The sequence below is a fragment of the Ascaphus truei genome, unplaced genomic scaffold (genome assembly GCF_040206685.1).
Source record: "Ascaphus truei isolate aAscTru1 unplaced genomic scaffold, aAscTru1.hap1 HAP1_SCAFFOLD_594, whole genome shotgun sequence".
NCBI classification, from domain to species: Eukaryota; Metazoa; Chordata; class Amphibia; order Anura; family Ascaphidae; genus Ascaphus; species Ascaphus truei.
Genome location: NW_027456927.1, coordinates 165,502 through 187,906, shown reverse-complemented (window position 1 = coordinate 187,906; position 22,405 = coordinate 165,502). Strand labels below are relative to the sequence as shown.

The 22,405-nt window shown below is 44.5% G+C and overlaps 1 protein-coding gene across 4 annotated transcripts in view; it reads left to right on the top strand.

Moving 5' to 3' along the window:
* Positions 1-20,737, top strand: part of LOC142485418 (uncharacterized) — a 37,005-nt gene extending 16,268 nt beyond the window's left edge. For 2 of the 4 annotated variants that reach the window (XM_075584450.1, XM_075584449.1), the window contains exons 2-13: positions 4,131-4,265; positions 4,724-4,802; positions 5,458-5,527; positions 5,614-5,717; positions 5,951-6,049; positions 6,663-6,734; positions 8,982-9,053; positions 9,487-9,559; positions 9,731-9,814; positions 17,611-17,710; positions 18,462-18,569; positions 19,782-20,737. In XM_075584450.1, the coding sequence (XP_075440565.1) occupies positions 4,131-4,265; positions 4,724-4,802; positions 5,458-5,527; positions 5,614-5,717; positions 5,951-6,049; positions 6,663-6,734; positions 8,982-9,053; positions 9,487-9,559; positions 9,731-9,814; positions 17,611-17,710; positions 18,462-18,569; positions 19,782-19,797 (1,012 nt within the window). In that variant the 3' untranslated portion in view covers positions 19,798-20,737. Of the gene's footprint in view, positions 1-3,346; positions 3,383-4,130; positions 4,266-4,723; positions 4,803-5,457; positions 5,528-5,613; positions 5,718-5,950; positions 6,050-6,662; positions 6,735-8,981; positions 9,054-9,486; positions 9,560-9,730; positions 9,815-17,610; positions 17,711-18,461; positions 18,570-19,781 lie in introns of those variants that run through there. The other 2 variants (XM_075584451.1, XM_075584448.1) reach the window with 2 other exon arrangements.
* Positions 20,738-22,405: the final 1,668 nt, after the last annotated feature.

The window sequence follows — 22,405 nt, the reverse complement described above, 5'->3', positions numbered from 1 at the left end:
AGGGGATGGTAATAAATTCCGTATATAGGGCTCCCAGGATACTAGACAGTTTCTATCCTGTTTGGCCTGGGAGTGCAGCCTTATAATACATACACTCCATCCCACAGTTTGGCAAGCGCTGGAACTGAGGGATGAGAGATCCAGACCAGAGTTTGTCTGCTGCCTGATTTCTGTCACCTGTCATGCTAATTAGGAATCAGGTATGAAAGACTGATTTCCTGTTTGCTCTGGTCTCCCCACAAGAGCCAGGAGGCTGGAAGGCTGCTGAACTACAGAGGGGAGAAGCCTCTTCCCCAAACAGGTTCAATCTTTCTGTTCATTTGTGTAAGACTGCAAAAGTACCATGTTTTGATGTTGGAAGTGGAAAAGCCACTTCCAACCCTGAGTCAGGGATATCTAAGTTAAGTTATCGCTCAGGTGAGCAGCTTTTGTTTTGATCTGTTTTCTGTTGTATGCACTGTGGCAGTCTCAGTGCCTGGGACTGAATAAACCAGGCATAGCCTGTTTAAAGGAACAGTACGTGACGCCTCATCATTTAACCTACCCTAAAAGACCGTGTTCTAACAGTCCCGGACAGACGGCGGAGCCCCGGAGTAAGCCGTTTGTCACAGCGTATATATGTATATAACTATATGTGTGTATGAGTGTGTGTGTGTGTGTGCGTATATATGTATATAACTATATGTGTGTATGAGTGTGTGTGTGTGTGCGTATATATGTATATAACTATATGTGTGTATGAGTGTATGGACCCAGCTTTCTAAGACTGGGGCAGGGGTGCATGCAGCCCGGCCGCATGTCTCCTTGGGACTTTACCACAGGTCCGAACGCATACGTTGGAGCCTTTCTTCTTCGCATTCCCCGGCCTCCTTAAGCTGCCTGGCGTGACAGTTGGAGGATGGACCTCTTGACAGGAACTTAGAGAGATGGTTAGACATCAAATAATGCATTTCTAGGGATTGAGGGTGAGAACATTGAGATAATTAGTCTGTTTGGATTTGGGCCACTGGGTATTTAAACACTAATCCCTGCAAATGTTTTACATGATCCCAGTATCGGTCGGCTGCCCTTCCCCACCCCCGTTGGTGCAAGCTCCAAATTTGAATGACATCGTTGGGAGGGGGATGGAGAGCCAACCGAAAGCAAATCCGTGAGGCACTGTGGCCCTTAGGGGGGCCACATCCCAATTTTGGGGCCTCTGCCGCTTCTTTATCTGTGTCTGGATGTTCTTTATCTGTTTGTGTGTACTATTTTTTTTATAGATATTTCTGTATATATACTGTACATATAAGGAAGTGTATACTGAGAGAAAGTATATGTATATTTAAGTGAGAATGTGTTTATTTAAGTGAGAATGTGTGTGTAATATATATGTGTGTATTTGCATGTTTGTATTAATGTGTTTACATGCATATGTGTATTTACATGTTTGAATACGTGTATGGTATATGTATGTATTTGTGTGTACAGGCAGGGCTGTATGTGTCAGCGTTGTACAGGTAGGGTTGTGTGTGTGTGTGTGTGTGTGTGTGTATATATATATATATAATCAAACAACAGTTTGTGTGTGTACAGGCAGGGTTGTATGTACTGTATCAGCGTGTACTGATGTGTGTGTGTGTGTGTGTGTGTGTGTGTGTGTGTGTGTGTGTGTGTGTGTGTGTGTAAGGGCAGGCTTGTATGTATCTACACAGGCAGTGTTGTATGCATATATATGCACAGGCAGTGTTGTATGCATGTGTATGTACAGTTGTGTGAAAAATAAAGTACACCCTCCTTTGGTCTCCTTGGCATTGTGTTAACACACCCCTGAATGCTCCAGACCAGCAAACTGCTAAAACTTCGGCTTTTATAGAGATGTTCACACTTGCTGATGCTCAATTAATCAAGGGCATTTCATTAGCAGCACCTGTCAGCTACTTAGCATCTTAATTCCTATGTAAGCAGTAAGGATATACTTCGTTTTTCACACACAGCTTCTCCATGTTGGCTTTATTTTTGTTAAATAAATCATGACACGGTGTAATATGTTATGTGTTGTTGTTCATCTGAGGTTGTATTTACCTAATTTTAAGACCTGCTAAGGAACAGATGATTGTTATTATGTCCTGATATGTAAAACCATGGAATTCAAAGAGGGTGTACTTTCTTTTTCACACCACTGTATGTGCATAGGCAGTGCTGTATGCATGTGTATGTATGTGCACAGGCAGATTTGTATGCATGTATATGTGAGTGCAGAGGCAGTGTATCTATGTGCACAGGCAGTGTTGTATGTATGTATGTATGTATGTACAATATGTGCACAGGCAGTGTTATATGCATGTATGTATGTACAATATGTGCACAGGCAGTGTTGTATGTATGTACAATATGTACACAGGCAGTGTTGTATGTATGTACAATATGTGCACAGGCAGTGTTGTATGTATGTACAATATGTGCACAGGCAGTGTTGTTTGTATGTATGTATGTATGTATGTATGTATGTACAATATGTGCACAGGCAGTGTTGTATGTATGCATGTACAATATGTGCAGAGGCAGTGTTGTATGTATGTATGTATGTACAATATGTGCACAGGCAGTGTTATATGCATGTGTATGTGTATGACCGGTGCGATGTGTTATTTGTGCACATTTCCTGACAGGTTTGTGTGTGAGTGCATCACTTGAGTGCTGTGTGTTGACTCCCTTCTGTATTATAGCTTTATGACGGGCTTAGAAGATTTAAGTATATTTTTCTTCTTACACATAAATTAGTTTTTCTTTTCTTCAGAGCTCAGGATTAACTCTTTCACGGCAGAGCGGCTCGTGTGTGTGTGTGTGTGTGTGTGTGTGTGTGTGTGCGCGCGCTAACTTTGGTACCTAGAAACCTTTAACCGGTAAACATTGGGACAAAGATCCTTTTTTTTTTTTTTTAATTTTTCATAAAATATAACTGATCTAAAAACAGAGGGACTTTTTATGACATAAATCCCCTTTCCTATAAAATGGAAGTTATAAGTTACACTGCAAGTTTCTCTATAAAGTAGTGGGGTTAATGGTTTGTAAAAACCGTAGTTGTACTCTGTAACCCTTCCTGCATCATGACGGATGTCTTGTGTTGTTGTATATTAGCGTTGGTATATTAGGGGGTCTCACTGTATATATCCGGAGGGTGGGGGGGATGGATATCTGCCTCTGTATATAAATAACCGTGTCACTGTCCTTCTCATCCTGTCCTGTGTCACTGTCCCTGAGCCTGACTCTGCTTGCCCAGCAGGTAGGGGATTAGGAAAAGCAGAAAGATGTGTGTGTTACTGCATATTTTATGCCGGTCACAACTAAGATGGATGCTTCCCCCGTTTCAGAACTCCTAGTCCGGCTGCAGAATATTTATGTCAGTTGTACTTCTTTTCTGTATGGAACCCGTCGTTATCACAGTGCTTTAAAGTAACGCGTGCAGGCCGTGTGCCATATACAGGCGTTACAGCGTGCAGGCCATGTGCCATATACAGGGGTTACAGCGTGCAGGCCATGTGCCATATACAGGGGTTACAGCGTGCAGGCCATGTGCCATATACAGGGGTTACAGCGTGCAGGCCATGTGCCATATACAGGGGTTACAGCGTGCAGGCCATGTGCCATATACAGGGGTTACAGCGTGCAGGCCATGTGCCATATACAGGGGTTACAGCGTGCAGGCCATGTGCCATATACAGGGGTTACAGCGTGCAGGCCATGTGCCATATACAGGGGTTACAACACAAGTGGGTTGAGAGTGGAGGTTAAAATCAGAACACAGAGGAATTGTGAGAGTGAGAGAGAGAGAACATTAAAAAGGAGGATAGAGGAAACCTCCTCACTCTATCTGTTGTCTCCGTCCTTCTCATTTTCTCCCTCTTTATTTTGCTCTCCCCCTTTTATTTAACTCTCTCCTCTCTACCTACACCCCTCTCTTTTTCTCCCTCCCCCACTCCTTTCTCCATCTACCCTCTCCTCCTTTCTCTTTGACTCTCCTCCTTACTTCCCGTTGTTCTCCCTCTCCCCTTCCCTCTCCCCTTCCCTCTCCCCTTCCCTCTCCCCTTCCCTCTCCCCTTCCACTTGTCTGTGGTACACATACTGATGTGTATTGGTATTATTTGCAGTATCTCCCCGGATCCAGCTCTGGGCTCCAGCAAACTGAAGAAGAGCAAGAAGCGTCTGGCAGAGTTGAAATCGTTCAGCCTGGAGGAGCCTCTGCAAAGGGAGGGGATGCTGGAGAGAGCGGGGACCCTGACCAGGTGAGAAGGGGGAGAGAGAGAGAGGGGACCCTGAACAGGTGAGAAGGGGGAGAGAGAGAGAGAGAGAGAGAGAGAGAGAGAGGACCCTGTCCAGGGGAGAGGGCAGAAGGAGAGGGGTGGGACTGCCCAAGTTGAAAGAGGGGGAGGGGGGCCTGACCAGGTGAGAGGGGGGGGGGGGGAGAGAGCAGGAACCCTGACCAAGGAAGGAGGGGGAGAGCACGGGGACCCAGACAAGAGGAGAGAGAGAGGAGTGGACTATGATCAAGTGCAAGAGAGAGGGGGAGAGCAGGAAAGAGAAAAGAGGGAACCCTGACAAGGTGAGAGAGAGGGGAAGGTGAACTAGATGAGGAGGGGTTGGGGGGGAGTGGGAGATTGCAGGCACCTGGCAATACAATTTTTAGGGGGTCCTCTGAAGTCACCCACCTTCCTCACCTGTGTCCCACTCACTTTCCCTGCAGGTCGAAAACCTATGATCCTCCCTCCAGGTCACCAGGACGTGATGCTGCTATGGACAGGCGCCGTTCCATTTCCTGCAATGTAAGGGGGGCTGCAGGGGCACAGGGAGAGGCACAGGTCCGCAGTGCATTGCACAGCATCGCAGAGCATTGCACAGCAGCGCAGAGCCAGCTCTCCTCCCAGCCTAAGGCCACGCTTATTGCGACGGCGACGTCGCCCGAAAACAAATGCATTGTCGCCGCCGCCGCGTGCGCTTATAGTAAGCGCGACAACGTTGTGGCGACGCAATTTTTGGAAGCCGGGAATATTTGATTTTTAAGGGTCTGTCGCCTCATGTGACAGCCCCTGAACCAATCAATGGCCTGGTCGGCCGCGACGCCGCCACAAAGCAAAATACAACTTTCGCTAGCGGCGACTGGTGACGTCACGCGTCGCGGTCACTATACGTGCGGCCTAAAGATGGCAGCTCTTGTCTAAACGTCTTGTCTAAACGCACTGCATAGATTTCAAATGATTAATCAGGGCAGCAGAAGAAAATCCTAATCTCTAATGCGTCCCCGCACATATGGGTTCACATAAGAAGGCCAGAGAGGTGGGGGAGGATTATGCCGGGAGGAGAGCTGGATTCGGGCAGAGTACGGGGAGATTGGGCCAGCATGGGATTTTACAGGACACCGAGCAGGATTATGCTGCTGAAATTAATATACATCTCTCACTTCCTCCTCTCTCCTCCTAGATACCAAAGCACAATGCCACTTTCCACAAGATCTTTAGGGACGTCCCTGAGGATGAGGAGCTTATAGACAGTAAGTGACCCAACCCCAGCGTGTCCTTTGCATTCTGTAACCTCTGACTGTGCACTCGATCACTGACCCATGACCTGTGCCCGCAGGTTTTTCCTGCGCCCTCCAGAAGGAGGTTCTGTACCACGGGCGCCTTTACATCTCCACCAACCACCTGAGCTTCTACTGCAGCATGCTGCGCAAGGAAATTAAGGTGAGAGATTGGGGGATAGAGAAAGCGAGAGAGGGGGGACAGAGAGAAGGAGGGGTTGGAGGAAGGGGGGGATAGATATTCCCATCTCTTGCTGGTACACAGTAAATGAGTACTGTGGTCTCTATATACAGCTACCTACCTGCCTCTGTGTCCTTGTCCTGCATACAGCTCCCCCGCCTCAATATACAACTTCCCCACCTCTATATACAGCTCCCTGTCTCTGCCATCTGCAGGTTTTGATTCCCGTGAGGTCGGTGATCATTCTAAAGAAAGCAAATACTGCTCTGCTAGTCCCAAACGCTCTGAGTGTGAGAACCGCAGAGGGGGACAAGGTGAGGGAGCGTGTGTGTGAGGATGTGCATATATATATGTGTGTGTGTGAATGTATGTGTGTATTCATATCTATCTCTTTGCCTGTCTATAAATAATAATAACTTTATTTCATATAGCGCATTTCTCCCAATGGGACTGAAAGCGCGTCACAATTACAATATAGTGGGCGGTACGCAGCACATAGGCATGTTACAGGCACAGTTCCTGCCCAGATGAGCTTACAATCCGTTTTTGGTGCCTGAGGCACAGGGAGATAAAGTGACTGGCTCCAGGTCACAAGGAGCCGACACCGAGAATTGAACCAGGTTCCCCTGCTCCATACTCGGTATTGATGTTATGAGAATCGGCGCCTTTACCCACTGAGCTGCGTTTTTACTCTGTCTCTACCATCTTGGAGCAAAATGTAACTTTTTCATCAACTTCTCATTTTAATCTCCCTGATATATAGGCTCCCTTGTATCTCTCTGTATATGTTTGTAACGTGTATGTATATAAAATCTTTCTGTAAATGTGTATGTGATATATATCGGTATGTTTGTATATTGTGTGTGTGTGTGTATATTGTATGTTGTATATTGTGTGTATGTGAGTCTATCTATATATATCTTTCAGTACCTATTCGGGTCTCTGCGGAACAGGGAGATCTCATACCAAGCTGTTCTCGCTGTGTGTACTCACCTCCAGGTAAGTCTGCACGCTGTATAATCTTATTTCTCACATTGCCTTCTCTCATCACCTCACACCCCTTCCCTTCTCTCCTCACACTCCTTCCCTGATCGCTTCACCCTTCCTCCCTCCTCTCCTAACATTCCCTCTCTTATCTCCTCATGTCACACCTACTTAGATTTTGCAAAGGCTTTTGATACGGTTCCACACAAGAGGTTTGTGTACAAAATAAAGAAAATTGGACTCAGTAATAATATTTGCACCTGGATTGAAAACTGGTTAAAGGACAGACAACAGAGGGTTGTCATAAATGGAACTTTTTCAGGTTGGGCTAAAGTCGTGAGTGGAGTACCTCAGGGATCGGTACTGGGACCCCTGCTTTTTAACTTGTTTATTAATGACCTTGAGGTTGGGATCGAGAGCAAAGTCTCCATCTTTGTTGATGATACTAAATTGTGTAAGGTAATAGAATCAGAGCAGGATGTAATTTCTCTTCAGAAGGACTTGGAGAGACTGGAAACGTGGGCAGGTAAATGGCAGATGAAGTTTAATACAGATAAATGTAAGGTTATGCATTTGGGATGCAAGAATAAACAGGAGACTTACAAATTAAATGGAGATATATTGGGGGAATCCATGATGGAGAAGGATTTAGGAGTGCTTGTAGGCAGCAGGCTTAGCAATAGTGCCCAATGTCATGCAGTAGCTGCAAAGGCAAACAAGATCTTATCTTGCATCAAACGGGCAATGGATGGAAGGGAAGTAAACGTAATTATGCCCCTTTACAATGCATTAGTAAGACCACACCTTGAATATGGAGTACAATTTTGGGCACCAATCCTAAGAAAAGACATTATGGAACTAGAGAGAGTGCAGAGAAGAGCCACCAAATTAATAAAGGGGGTGGACATTCTAACTTATGAGGAGAGGCTAGCTAAATTAGATTTATTTACATTAGAAAAGAGGCGTCTAAGAGGGGATATGATAACTATATACAAATATATTCAGGGACAATACAAGTAGCTTTCAAAAGAACTATTCATCCCACGGGCAGTACAAAGGACTCGGGCCATCCCTTAAGGTTGGAGGAAAGAAAATTTCACCAGCAACAAAGGAAAGGGTTCTTTACAGTAAGGGCAGTTAAAATGTGGAATTCATTACCCATGGAGACTGTGATGGCAGATACGATAGATTTGTTCAAAAAAAGGTTGGACATCTTTTTAGATGGGAAAGGTATACAGGGATATACCAAATAAGTATACATGGGAAGGATGTTGATCCAGGGATTAATCCGATTGCCAATTCTTGGAGTCAGGAAGGAATTAATTTTTCCCCTTAATGGGGTTTTTTGTTTGCCTTCCTCTGGATCAATATGCAAGTATAGATATAGGATAAAGTATCTGTTGTCTAAATTTAGCATAGGTTGAACTTGATGGACCTACGTCTTTTTTCAACCTCATCTACTATGTAACTATGTAACTATGTAACTTTCTCCTCACCTCACACTTCCACCCCTTCCCTTCTCAACTCACACTTCCTCCCTTTTCACCACACATTTCCTCCCTTCTCTCCTCACCACACACTTCCTGCCTTCTCACCACACACTTCCTGCCTTCTCCCCTCACCACAATCTTCCTCCCTTCTCACCTCATACTTCCTCCCTTCTCTCCTCACCACACACTTCCTCCCTTCTCTCCTCACCACACACTTCCTCCCTTCTCTCCTCACCACACACTTCCTCCCTTCTCTCCTCACCACACACTTCCTCCCTTCTCTCCTCACCACACACTTCCTCCCTTCTCTCCTCACCACACACTTCCTCCCTTCTCTCCTCACCACACACTTGTCTCTTCACCTCACAACTCTTGTCACCACAGCTCCTTTTACCTCCTTTCTCTTTATCACCCTGGAATGGGTGTATCATGTGTAACTGTGTCCGAGTCTCCTGCTATAGGCACTGTATCTATATATACCATCAGATGGCAGGGTAATGTAGCCCTGGGATTGGTTCCGTAATATGAGATCTTCCATAATGTGTGTTAAAATAATAAATTATGTTGTGTGTGTATATTACCAACATCATCTAAATGAAATAATTTCATCGAATAGATAGAACATGTAGCTATTACAATAAAAATATATAATAATACTAAACACTAAATAATATTGAATATATAAAATAGCATTTTGGTATTTTCCTACCTCTCTCTGTCACTTCCACTGTCTCCCTAACTCTCTCTCGGTCTCTCCTCTTCCCGTCCCCAGGATGGCAGTTCCTGCAGCACCCCTCTGTCCCTCCCCACGGATCCTGGCTCTGAGCAGAGCACCAAGGGGCTGGTAAGAGATACTCACTCTGTGAGTATTTAATATCTAGTTATTGGTACTCGGGTGTTTGCCATAGTATGGATGCGTAGATAGTCTTCATGGTATTAATCACCTGGTATGCACTTTGTTAGAGTATTGATCACCTACAGTTGTTGTTAGTGAGAGTATCAATACTCTGCTGTTCTTATTAGTTAGAGTATCTATACTTTGCGGTTGTTAGAACTCTGACTCTAGGAACAGTACATTAAGTTTAAGACCTATGTCCATTAAGTTCAATTTTTGTTACTCAAGAGGTACTCCTGAATTGTATCCATTAATAAACCTTTAAGTTGCTTCCCTGCTACCAATGTCAGACTCACAGGTTTGTGATTTCCTGCCTGTGATCCAGATCCCTCAATAAATAATAGCTCTGTATTATGTGGTTCTGACACTTTGCTTCTTACAGAATTCCAGCCACTCGGATCTGGAGCAGAACCTGCAGGAATCGGACAGCACTGAGCTCTGTGTCAGCACTACACGTGAGTTCATGACAGCTGGTAATACACTCACAATCGGGCACGCACTCAGCTGATCACATACCCACAGACTGACGCACATTCATAGACGGGCTCACTCAGCTTGCCACTCACAGACTGTTGGACAGACATTGACACTGGTGCTCATAGACACTCACACTATCTCTATCTCAGCTGCTGTCCCATGCCAAGTGCGGAGTCGGATAAGATCCATTCCCAGTGAGGTGGACGGGGCAATCCGGGGTCCGTGGATTAATGGTGAGTGACTCTCGTCATTTAAGTCATTCCCCCCTCACTGCCTGCAGAGCTCCCCTTATAAAACCATAATCATGACTCCAGTGCCTGTCTATCACCTATCTTCTGCCCCGGTGTGGCTATATCTGTGTTTCTGGCATACTGATAGGCAGTGGTTGACAAATCACCAAAAAATCTACTCGCCACACAAAAAAATCTACTCGCCACCTAGTACCAAACGTGTGCTGCTTGGGCCAATAGGAGCTCGCCACGATGTTAAATCCACTCGCCCGGGGCGAGCAAATGTATAGGTTTGTCGAACACTGCTGATAGGGATAAATGCCATATCTCTCACATCTCATTATACAGGTAGTCCTCATTTTCCGACGTTTTGCTTTCCGTCGAATGCGTTTTCCGACAGCGCATAATGCAGTAAAAACAAATCATTATCCGCTGCGGTTTTCACGCATCCGACTGAAACCGCCACCGGTTAACATTCTGACTGTCTAGCTTTCTGACTGTCCCGCATCCGACGCGGGTTTGTGAGACGCATTGTGTCAAAAGCGAGGACCCACTGTATAAAGGTGAATATATATATATATATATATATAAATATGTGTGTATATATGTGTGCGTGTGTGTAATTTTATGTCTTAAACTATACTATTCAATTATATTATACATTTAAAAACAAAATCTTTGGCACCCTCTTAGCTTCAAAAACACAACTATATTCACACACACACCGGACAAAATGAGGTCAATCCTTGATGCAGAAGCACTTACGAGACATCTTGTAGACGGCAGACTTGGCAATAGTGCTCAAGGCCAGGCATTAGCTGCAAAGGCTGATAAGAGATCATCATGTATAAAGCAGGGGATGGGTGGAAGGGAACACAGCATCATTGTGCTTCTGCATAAATCCTTAATAAGACCACTCAGTGGATATTGAGTTACATTTTGAGCATCACTCTATAAAAAAAATACATTGTTGAGCTGGAAAAAGTGGAGAGAAGAGCCACCAAATGAATAAAGAGGGGATTGAAGGTCTGGTTTATGAGGAAAGGTTAGCTAAATTAGGATTAGACGTGAGACATCTAAGAGGGGATATGAACCCCATTAATAAATATTTTTAAGGTCAATACAATGCAAATTCAAGGGAACTTTTCATCCCAAGGACAGTATAAATGACACTGAATTTACTACACATGGAGACTATGGGAGGACATACAGGCGATATCTTTAAGAAAAGGTTCTTATTGATATTTTTAGAAAGAGGTAAATGTATGTATCATTGTATTTATATAGCACCATCAATGTTCGCAGCGCTTTACACAATTACAATACATGATAAATAAACACACAAAATGGGGATAAGTGCAACGGGTAAATGGCAAAATAAGGCAAAGAGAGATCCTGCCCCCGAAAAGCTTACAATCTAAGTGTTATGCTGGGAGGCTTTACAGACACATTAGTAGCAAAAGCGCATTGTTAAAAGGGCAGTCGGGGGATAGTCAAGTGCATCTGGAGGTCGTACAGAGGTGTAGATAATTTAATGAGATGCTTCTTTTAAAGCTGCAGTTCAGTCAATATCCTGCATGTGTGTTTTTTTTAATAAATCAGTTCTGTAGTAAGAAAAAATTCTTTTAGCATTTTCTGTTTTTAAAAAAAAACAACTTTGAAAGACCAATTTTCTTCTATGCTATTTTAACAAGCATGCTTGTTCCTATAGCAACGATTTACATTCTCCATATTTAAAGATGTCGCCAAACTTTGCCGATCAATAGACGGAGAACGAATTGATCGGCAGCTATGCAGTTCTTTAGGTAATTAGAGATTGCCCACATGAAACTATTGAAGTAAAAAAATTAATTAAAAAAAAAAAAAAAAGACTGAACTGCAGCTTTAAGAGGTACATTTTTAGCTGGGCTGTGAGTGCGGAACGTGAAGGTGCCTGACGAATATTGAGTGGAAGTGTGATCCATAGGTTGGGAGAGATTAGTCAGAAAGGTATTAGGATGGTAGAGGGCTGTAGATGTAAAAGGGGCAAAGATGAGACAACCTTGTATAGAGCGGAAGAGACAAGTAGGGGTGTAACAAGCGCTCAGAGTTGCGATACATGGAGGTGCAGAGGAGTGTAGAGCCTTACAAGAAAAGAGGACAATTTTGTAGTTTATATGGAAATTAACAGGAAGCCAACAGAGAGAGTTCAGGAGGTCGGAAGCCGACACACGCCTAGAAGAGCAGGAGATGGTTCGAGCAGCAGCATTTTGAAAGGACTGTAAAGGAGAAAAGTGTGAGGCAGGGAGGCCAGATAAAAGAATGTTACAGTCATCAATACGGGAGGGAACAAGGGCACGCATTCATTAGGGGACATATCTTAGCAATGTTGCAAAGGATAAAACTGCAAGATTTATTAACAGCGTTTATATGTGAGGTGGTGAATGTAACCCCTCGGCAGCGTGCTTGTGAGACTGGGTGGATAGTGGTGTTATTGACTGTAATGGAGAAGGTAACGATAGGACCTGGTTTGGGCAGGAATATGAGAAGTTCTGTCTTAGCCATGTTAAGCTTGAGGGGACGAAGGACCATCCAGGTCGAGATTGGTGATAGGTCTGTCATTTTTCACTGGACTGCAGGTGTAAGGTCAGGTGTATTTAAATATAGTTGTGTATCATCAGCAGAGAGATGATAGGTGAATCCAAAAGAGTCAATGAGGTTACCCATGAAGAGGGAATATAGAGAAGGGTTGGGGGTCTAAAACTGAGCCTTGAGGTACACCTACAGAGAGGTCAAGGAGGAGTTGGCATAAGAGAGACTGAAGGAATGGTGGGAGAGGTAGGACGAAAACCAGGAGAGGGCAGTGCCATGGATGCCAAGAGAGTAAAGAATGTGTAGGAAAAGTCAACAGTATTGAAAGCTGAGGAGAGGTCAAGAAGGCTTAGAATGGAGTCGTTTCCTTGAAATTTGGCAATATGTAGCTCATTAGATACCTCAGTGAGTGCGGTTTCTGTTTAGTGTGCTGTGCTGAAGCTTGATGGGAGAGGGTCAAGTAGGTTATGGGAGTTGAAAAAGTGAAGTATACTTAAAGAAACAATTTGTTCCAGAAGTTTAGAAGCACGAGGGAGACAGGGCGATAGTTAGAAGGATAGGTGAGGTCTATGGTCTTATCCTTAAGAACAGGTCGAACAATAGCTTGATTCAAAGCGATGGAAAAGTACCACAACAAAGTGATGAGTTGAAGATGTTAGTGAGGATGGGGACCATGGTAGAAGCGAGAGGTTTCAGGAGATGGGCTGGAATGGGGTCAAGGCTAAATGTGGTGGAAGTTGAAGAGAACAACAGGAAAGATACATTTTTCTCTGTAACTGGAGAGGAGTCAAAGGTAGATGGAGGGGGATTAGGAATGAGGACTGAGGACAGACATAATTTCCTTGTGGATAGCTTCCACTTTGCTGATTATTTCAAATGCAATGTCTTAGCTATAATAGGAGTGGAGAATGATGTAGCGGGAGGCAGAAGAAGGGTGTCAGACAGAAAAGGTGGCGTGGGGTGGATTTATACCTGTTTATAAGAGATGTAAAGTAACTCTGTTTGGCAAGAGAGAGCAGGAAAGAATACATTTGTAGTGGAGGAAATCAGCCAGAGTGTGTGACTTCCTCCAGAGGCGTTCCAGTGGAATGAGTGCAAGAGTGCCGAAAGAGTCTCATGAGTGTCAGCGTACAGGAGGAGCACACTGATCACGTGAGGAGGCAAGGGCAGTGTTGTAAGTTGTGACAAGGCTTTTTGGGTCAGTGGTGGGTGGTGTCACATACGGCACCCCTGTGAGCACGTGACCTGCATACGGGACAAGGGTTAATACTCGCGCTCGCAAGCGATCCCACTTTTCGCCTCCACAGTGGTTCCTCAAATGGACAATATCTCCTCTACAGGACAAGGGTTAATACACAGCTAGCAAGTGCCCCACTCTTCATCTTCGCAAAGGTCCCTCAGATGAGTTAACATCTCCCCTAAATCCGTCCAAATCTACCAAACTACCAGATCTACCAATCTGTCCATGAAATGTCTGAGAATTGACTGTATAACCCTGTTCTTTTAATGTAACCATGTACTTTTTATAACTCTGTGCCCAGGACATACTTGAAAACCAGAGGTATCTCTCAATGTATTACTTCCTGGTAAAACATTTTATAAATAAACTCATGAACAGCACACAACTGGGCACGTGACTTAGATATGCAACTAGGGTTAATACACACGGCTTTAGATATGCAAACAGGGTTATTACACACGGCTGGCTATTCTAGTTAACTCACCTTTCGCCCGCACAAAAAGTATTACAAGAGCACACAGTTACCATAAAATGCAGAACAGTTTCTTAAAATACAAATACAGTACATTACGCAAATGTTATAGGTTTTCTCCCAGAGAGGTCACTGGTACAGGCGACGAGGTCTCACGCATTTGGTCCCAAATACACCTCTGTTGGGATCTGATTTTTCATCATCTTTGCTCAAACTTAAATATTCTTTCTTCCAATGTAAATCAAATAAACCCAGCCCCTGTCGTCCATCAGCTGTGAGACTTGACGGTTTTACGACAGAGAGAAAAAAAACTCCTTCCAAAGACGTTTGAATCTGTGCCTTAGGATATTCCCGGATTCCTAACTTCACGCCTGTAATACTTGCACGCGCGTGAGCTACGTTAATAGATTCAGAAAGTCCGAAAGGAAATTGGAGCGTGACGGTTTGGAGAAATGTCTCCAGCAGCGAAGGGAAGGAAGGATAGATGGGGACCGGAGGTGAGAGGAAGACTTGTAAGAGAATGTACTCTTAAGAGAAGAGGAGTGTGGTGGCCGAAGTGAGTGCAAAAAGCAGTGCCGTTTTTGAGTCCAAAGAAGGGGAGAGGGAAGACAAGAGGAGGATATTTGTATGTAGTAAAGAGCGCTGTGAGGTAGATTAAAGGAAGAGAAAGTGTTATTGGGATAAAATGTTGCCACATACAGTAGGAAAAGGATGAGTATATTGGAGCAGGGGAGCGCAATCTTTTTCCCCTGTGCCCCCATGCCGACTGTCCTCCTCTCCGCGTGCCTCCCCCCCCCCCCCCTCCCCCTTACCTTGGTTCCCGGTGTCTGGGCGTCATGATGTCACATTGCCATAGCAACGCAACGTCACATCCGGGTTGCCATGGCGACGCGTCTCCAGAACCCGGCTGAACCAAGGTAATTGAGGTTTACCGAGGCCTTCGCTGCTTTCCAATGCCTTTAGGGAAGCGTGTGGGGCCTCTGTAAATCCCGTGCCCCTCCACACCCCCAGATAATCTGGTGCCCCCACTGGGGGAGAGAGACTGTGGTAGATGAAAGTGGGAGAGGGTAATGGTCAACGCTAACAAGTGTAGAATATTAGTGTAGAGAAGGAAGCTCACAGAAAGATGTCCAGAAATATCCTCATGTAGAAGATTTTGCAGTAGAATCTGGGCTGATTGAAGTCCACCGCCAGTATAATTCCAGGCACACTTAAACATATTCAGACTTAAGTGCAACGCCACCCCTGTCTGTTTGTACCAAATAAGTTAAACATAGGAAGGATGTTGATCCAGGAAGGACTCTGATTTCCATTTCTGGACTCAGGAAGTGATTTATTTTTCCCCTTATGAGACCTCATTGGTAAATGTTGCACTGGGTTTTTTGTTTGCCTTCCCCTGGATCAAAATAAACACAATACAGGTTAGATAGATAGGAATCTGGGAAGACTAGGTGGCCAAATACATACAAACATACACAAGAACACAAAAGACAAACAGAAACCCACTATTCGCACTCAGATAATAACCGCAATTAAAGAAAAAATGATTATATACAGTCAAAATATAAAAAATATATAATGGAGTTTAATTGAACACAAATATAAGTAACATTTACAGTTACAAAACATACAGAACACAAACAAAAGAGAGACCTCCAAAATAATGAGAGGAAAAAAGGCCTAAACCTGTGAAAGTTAAATCAAAATAGCACTGCTGCCTATATCAAAGAGTACAATGGGGGAAGAGATGCTTCCTTATCCCATGCAAACACAACTGGCCAATCAAAGCCACTAAAAAGTGGTATAAGCAGAAACTACAATGAAAACACCCAAAGACATAATGAAAACTCCTGCTATAGATGTCCACCAAGTAAAAACTAGTCTAAGTCAGAAGTTAAAGATGGTGATCTAGCTAAATAAGCTTATATATATGCAGCAAAATAATATATAATTGCATATGTCAGAGGGGGGGAAATGTGTACACACACACACACACAAGTGTGTGTGTGTGTGTGTGTGTGTGTAACACTGCTCCCTATGCAGGCTCACCTCCATGGACATATGACTCTGTTAAGTCAGTGAGAAGGCTGGTGAAGGAGGTGGGCCTATGAGGGGGAAGGAGCCTGAAGTGCAGGGGGCAGTCATGACAGATGAGATCTGCATGGAGCTGAGGCAGTGAGGCAGTGAGCTGAGGGACCCTGCTAATCAGGGCCTAGCAGCCCAGCCTGAGACAACAGACAGACAGGAGCTAGAGAGAGATTCTGCAGAGGACGGCACTAGTCTGAGAGACAGCAACAAGAGCAGCAGCCTGACAAGGCCACAGATACCGTAGGTTTTCCTGAGTGGTGTACCATCGGATCATCAGCCCACCAGAAAGGGAGCTGTGAGTAGAAGTAGAGGGGCTCCTCACTACAGAAAAGGGTACCTGCGCCTCAATATGGGTATTACTCTGAGGATATATATATATATATATATATATATATATATAATCTATGAAAGAAGAAAAAAGAAGCATGTGCCACATAGCATAAACCTGTGCAGACATTTATTCTCAAAAATAGGAAGTGTAATTAATATAGCACACTCACAAGTGTAGCTAGGAAATCTGCATACAGAGATAATCTATCTCAGAGATGATACTCACCTGGAGCTTCTCATCCACCTGGATTTATAGAACCATCCCCCTGCTTATTAGCAGGTACCATGGTTCTGAATCCCAGGACCTGCTAATAAGCAGGGGGATGGTTCTGTAAGTCCAGGTGGTTACGGAGCAGAGGAAACCTACAAATTACCGGAGGGTCTCACGTAACAGGTTCAAGACAAGGACTCTCTGGTTTTATGTTGGCTCCTGGAATCCCACGTGATGATCCCCTGTTGTGGAATATGAGAAGTTCCAGATGAGTATCATCTCTCTGAGATAGGTTATCTCTAAATGCGGATTTCCTAGCTACACTTGTGAGTGGCTATTTTACACTTCCTATTTGTGAGAATAAATGTCTGCACAGGTTTATGCTACGTGGCACACACTTCTTTCCTTCTTTCCAATAGATCTTTTGTGGATGTGGTTCATCCTCCTGGGAAGCTGCGGAGACATCACGACACTATATATCTATTTATTCTAGTTCAAACTGAATATGGACTATTGCTATGGACATTATTGTGGACAGTCACATCCAGCTTTACAAGAGGAAATAAGGTACCTTCCTGCAGCATTTCCCAGTGTGACGCCACACCAAGGAAATGTCAGGAGGGGCTCTGATAAGGGAGTGCTCTTATAACAGGGGTTCCTCCCATAGAACGAGACATGTCAGGGCTTTGGAATGTTTTGATGAGGGATGTTCTTATAACAGGTGTTTTCCACGTAGTAAGGGACACGTCGGGGCTGTGAGACTTCCTTATAAAGAGGGTGTTCCTGTAACAGAGGTTCTTCCGATTTAGTATGGTGCCTGTCGGGGCTGTGGGGTCTTGTAGCTGGGGGTGAGCCTGCCACTTATATGTCGCTCTCTCTGTTCTCAGGGGACTTGTGGCAGGGGAAGGTGGCTCTTGAGGACACTAATCGAGCGCAGTGGGCGGAGCCAAGAGCTGTGAATGTCCTGCTCCTTATCTACCTCCTGCTGTGAGTCATTAACCCTTTCACTTCCTGAGGTGCAACATACTGATTAGTCATGGTTATAATGTCAACTAGTCCTAGTTATAAGGTCTCCTAGACCTGGTTATGTCTCATAGAGTCCTGGTTATAAGGAGGTGTCCTAGACCTGGTTACAAAGTCTGCTAGTCCTAGATATAATATCTCCTAGAGCCCTGGGTATAAGGTATCATAGAGCCCTGGGTATAAGGTATCATAGAGCCCTGGGTATAAGGTATCATAGAGCCCTGGGTATAAGGTATCATAGAGCCCTGGGTATAAGGTATCATAGAGCCCTGGGTATAAGGTATCATAGCGTCCTGGGTATAAGGTATTATAGCGTCCTGGGTATAAGGTATCATAGCGTTCTGGTTATAAGGAGGTGTCCTAGACCGGGGTCCCCTAGAGTCCTGGTTATAAGGCCCCCTAGAGTCCTGGTTATTGGGTCTCGTAGTCTATATATACCCTGCAGTCAGCGTCGGTTACAGGCTCCTCTCCTCTCTCAGGGTATAGTCTATATATACCCTGCAGTCAGCGTCGGTTACAGGCTCCTCTCCTCTCTCAGGGTATAGTCTATATATACCCTGCAGTCAGCGTCGGTTACAGGCTCCTCTCCTCTCTCAGGGTATAGTCTATATATACCCTGCAGTCAGCGTCGGTTAAAGGCTCCTCTCCTCTCTCAGGGTATAGTCTATATATACCCTGCAGTCAGCGTCGGTTACAGGCTCCTCTCCTCTCTCAGGGTTGTACTCCTGCTGATGTCCTCGGGATACATCGGGCTGCGGATCATGCAGCTGGAGAATCAGCTGAGCACCCTGGGAGCCTGGCCGGAGCATGCAACGTCTGAGGGGTCAGTGCGAGTGTGTGTCTATATGTGCGAGTGTGTGTCTATATGTGCGAGTGTGTGTCTATATGTGCGAGTGTGTGTCTATATGTGCGAGTGTGTGTCTATATGTGCGAGTGTGTGTCTATATGTGCGAGTGTGTGTCTATATGTGCGAGTGTGTGTCTATATGTGCGAGTGTGTGTCTATATGTGCGAGTGTGTGTCTTAAGTTGGTGTTTGTGTACACAAGTCTGTGTGTCTATATACAGCACATGTTTGTGTATCAGTGGATGTGTGTGCTTGTATGTGAGCATGTATATATGTATGTATGTATGTGTCTATATACCTGTGTGTGTCCGTGTCCGTCCGTGTGTATAAGTGTATTTGTTCAGACGTGCATTCCAGTCATTTTTAAACACATACTATTATCCCCATCAATGCCAGAGGGGCCTGGATCTCAGAATACATTACAGATTCTCGCATGCGCACGCACACACACAGACTCGCACATGCACAGACTCGCGCACACACACACACACACACACAGACTCGCACACACCCAGTGAACTGTGAGCCCGCAAACCTTTCTGGGTTCCTCACATTCCTAGCTCAATTCCTGTTTTTCCACATACTAAAAATGTCAGTCACTGTGTGAGAGCAATGGGCAGGTACAGACTGTGTGGGACATACTGTACACTGCACATACAGACACGCTGTACACTGTATAGACATGCAGACACTCTACAGAAACAAACTGTACACTGCACATGTACAGAGACATACAGACACACTGTACAGAGACATACAGACACACTGTACAGAGACACTGTACACAAACATACTGTACACTGCACTTGTTGACACACATACTACTTCACGCTAACACACTTTACACAGACATACTGTACCCCTCAAATGCGCGCACAAAGACGCGCTGTATAAACACTGAATACTGCATATGTACACAGACCACTCACACACTGCCCAGGTATTCACATGGTATGCACTATATATGTGTGTATATGTACGTGCGTCGTGCACACACCTACCCATACACCCCCAACACTCTCCCTAAACAAACACACTACATACATTTCTACACACACGAACACAAAAGTTGTTGCAAGTTTTTCAAACTCACACAGCACAATGACAACACAACACCACAGTAAATAATCTGCCCGTGGGGGCTCCTTCAGCATTGCAGGGCTATAACCTTGCCCGTCTGTTCTCTGCAGGTATCAGGACACCTGAGGTGACAGGAACTGCGTCACGGGTCACAGCCATGTCACTTTCTCTGCTGGACAGAGTGGACTAACATAGCATACCAGAGGACCTGCAGGAACCTCCAAACCTCGGCTTTGGGGACCCCAGCTGCTGGAAGAAGGGAGGCTCCCTCCTCACTCACTCAGGCTGATTCTGCTGCTGAGCCCAACACAGACATGAGCATTGCACTTTATCCCACCCAGCTGTGATGTGGTTAACGAGGACGACACAAACAGGACGCGGGACACAGAACACACTAAGCACTTAACCAGGTCGCCCCTGGTGTTTGTACACGTCACCTGCGGCTGGGGGGACCCCAGGAACTAAGGACCCATCTTCACTGGTGTTTGACTCCGAGTTTACCGCTAATTGGAGGAAGAGAGTCAGATTTTTTTTTAGAGGAAGAATCCCTTATATTAGATTATTAAGATGGGGGCAAATGAGGAAGTGACTGGGGCATTATCATATTGAGGATGGGGGGGAGAAGTAAGAGTTGTGAGGAGAGGCTCCTTCGCAGTGAGGGGGGAGGTGAGTGGTAAGGGGCTTCTTCACACTTACGGGGGAGGTGAAAATTGTAGCTGGTCTTAAACTTGTTATCCCCTCTGTTGCTGGAGAACCTATCTGCACCTCAGGGACTCGCAGCTCTCTGCAGAGCATCGCATAGCCATGTGCAGAGCATCACGTATTTATCTGCACAGCATCACTTTGCAGATGCCTCCTTGCTGATTGGCTTGACAAAGCAGGGGGTCATTTGTACTTAACTTTATTGTTCTGAAGGGGACAGATTTTTTAAATATTTGTAATTTCATATATAGATAGATACGTATGTATCTAAAATAGATTTTTAACAGATTATTTATGTATGTTGCAGTTTGTCCTTTTTGCACAAGATAAAATAACATTTCCTTGTAATAAATGGCTTTTTGGATTTCATTTTTGGGATGGTGAAAGATAATATTATTTATATCTTTCTTAAATTTAATATGATTGTGTTGTGCGTGGGTGTATATATCCATGTGCTTCCATACACACACTCACTGACAATATTACATATCTGTTGTGAATATGTGTAAGTGTACAACACATTTGACTGGGAAGAAAAGGAATCAAAATCAACAGTAAATAGTAAATACTTGTCACCTACAATTTGCAGAAGACATTATATTTGCCACAAGTTCAGAAGATCTCCAGCAACAAATTGAAGAACTTGTAAAAAACAAGTATGTGGGCCCCCATATGAATCTCGGCGAGACCAAGTCTGCAAGTATGTGGGCCTCCATATGAATGTCAGCGAGACCAAGTCTGCAAGTATGTGGGCCTCCATATGAATCTCGGCGAGACCAAGTCTGCAAGTATGTGGGCCTCCATATGAATCTCGGGAGACCAAGTCTGCAAGTATGTAAGTATGTGGGCCTCCATATGAATCTCAGCGAGACCAAGTCTGCAAAGATTGAAATTAATGGAAAAGTAGAAGAAGCTGAAGACTACGTCCACCTTGGCCGGCAAATAACAATGGATGGGAACCTTTTGAATGAAATCAATAGTAGAATGAGAATGGGATGGAGCGTATTCGGAAGCAACAGGACAATATTTCAAGGGAACCTTCCACTGTCTCTCAAGAGGAACGTTTTCGACCAGTGTATCCAGTGCTCGCGTATGGATATGAAACTTGGACCCTAAATGTGAAGATAATTCAAAAACATTAGACAATGCAAAGAAGTATGGAGAGATGTATCCTGACATTTGGGGCTGCAATTACAGCAATATATGCTTACTGGACTATTGATACACAGAGAACGTATTAACTCTTTAATGTACCTGGTGCTGTTTTGAGACCACAAACTGGTTCGTATACGGAACCCTGTTCGTCATCAGCAGCTCATATGTGAATAAATAAATATCTCTTCTTCCGGCGGTGTTACAATGGATAAAGCAAGAAAGGGTTTTACTTAAAAACAGTGCATCTTGGAATGTATCTGAAGCCTATCCCTCCCCCCTGTGCATTATACGATTTATGATTTAAGATGTTAAATGGTCCCTGAATGTTAGTGATGTAAGGGTGTATGTATGTATGTATGTGTGTAAATATAAATTTATAAAGTGCCCACAATGTATACAGCGCTTTACAAAAAGGTGTGTGTGAGAGTGTATACCAATGGTGTGGGTAGGTGTAGAAATGTAAGAGGGTGTTGCATTACTATTAATGTGTGTAGATACTATGTGGTCCCTATTGGTGTATATAGGGATAGAATTACATTGTGTATGTGTAAGACAGCTGTGTGTGCATTTATATAGCGCAGTATGTATAGCTACGGCCTTTAGCACTCATGGGAAAAGAGTCCTCTTGTTTCAGAGTAGTGACTCATGAAGCTGCGGTCTCGGTTTAGGTCCCCGCTAAGTGTCCCGAACAGTTGCATAAATTTGTATTCATGCAACCGTCTCACTTTTGGTATTCTAAGATTACCTTTGAGTATGGCCACCTTCAGATCGTTCATCTTATGTCCAGAGTCAGAGAAATGTTCGCTGACAGGACTGTCTCTTGTTCCGCGTGTGATGCTGAGGTGATGCAGATTCATTCTCTTGTTTAGCCCTTGTC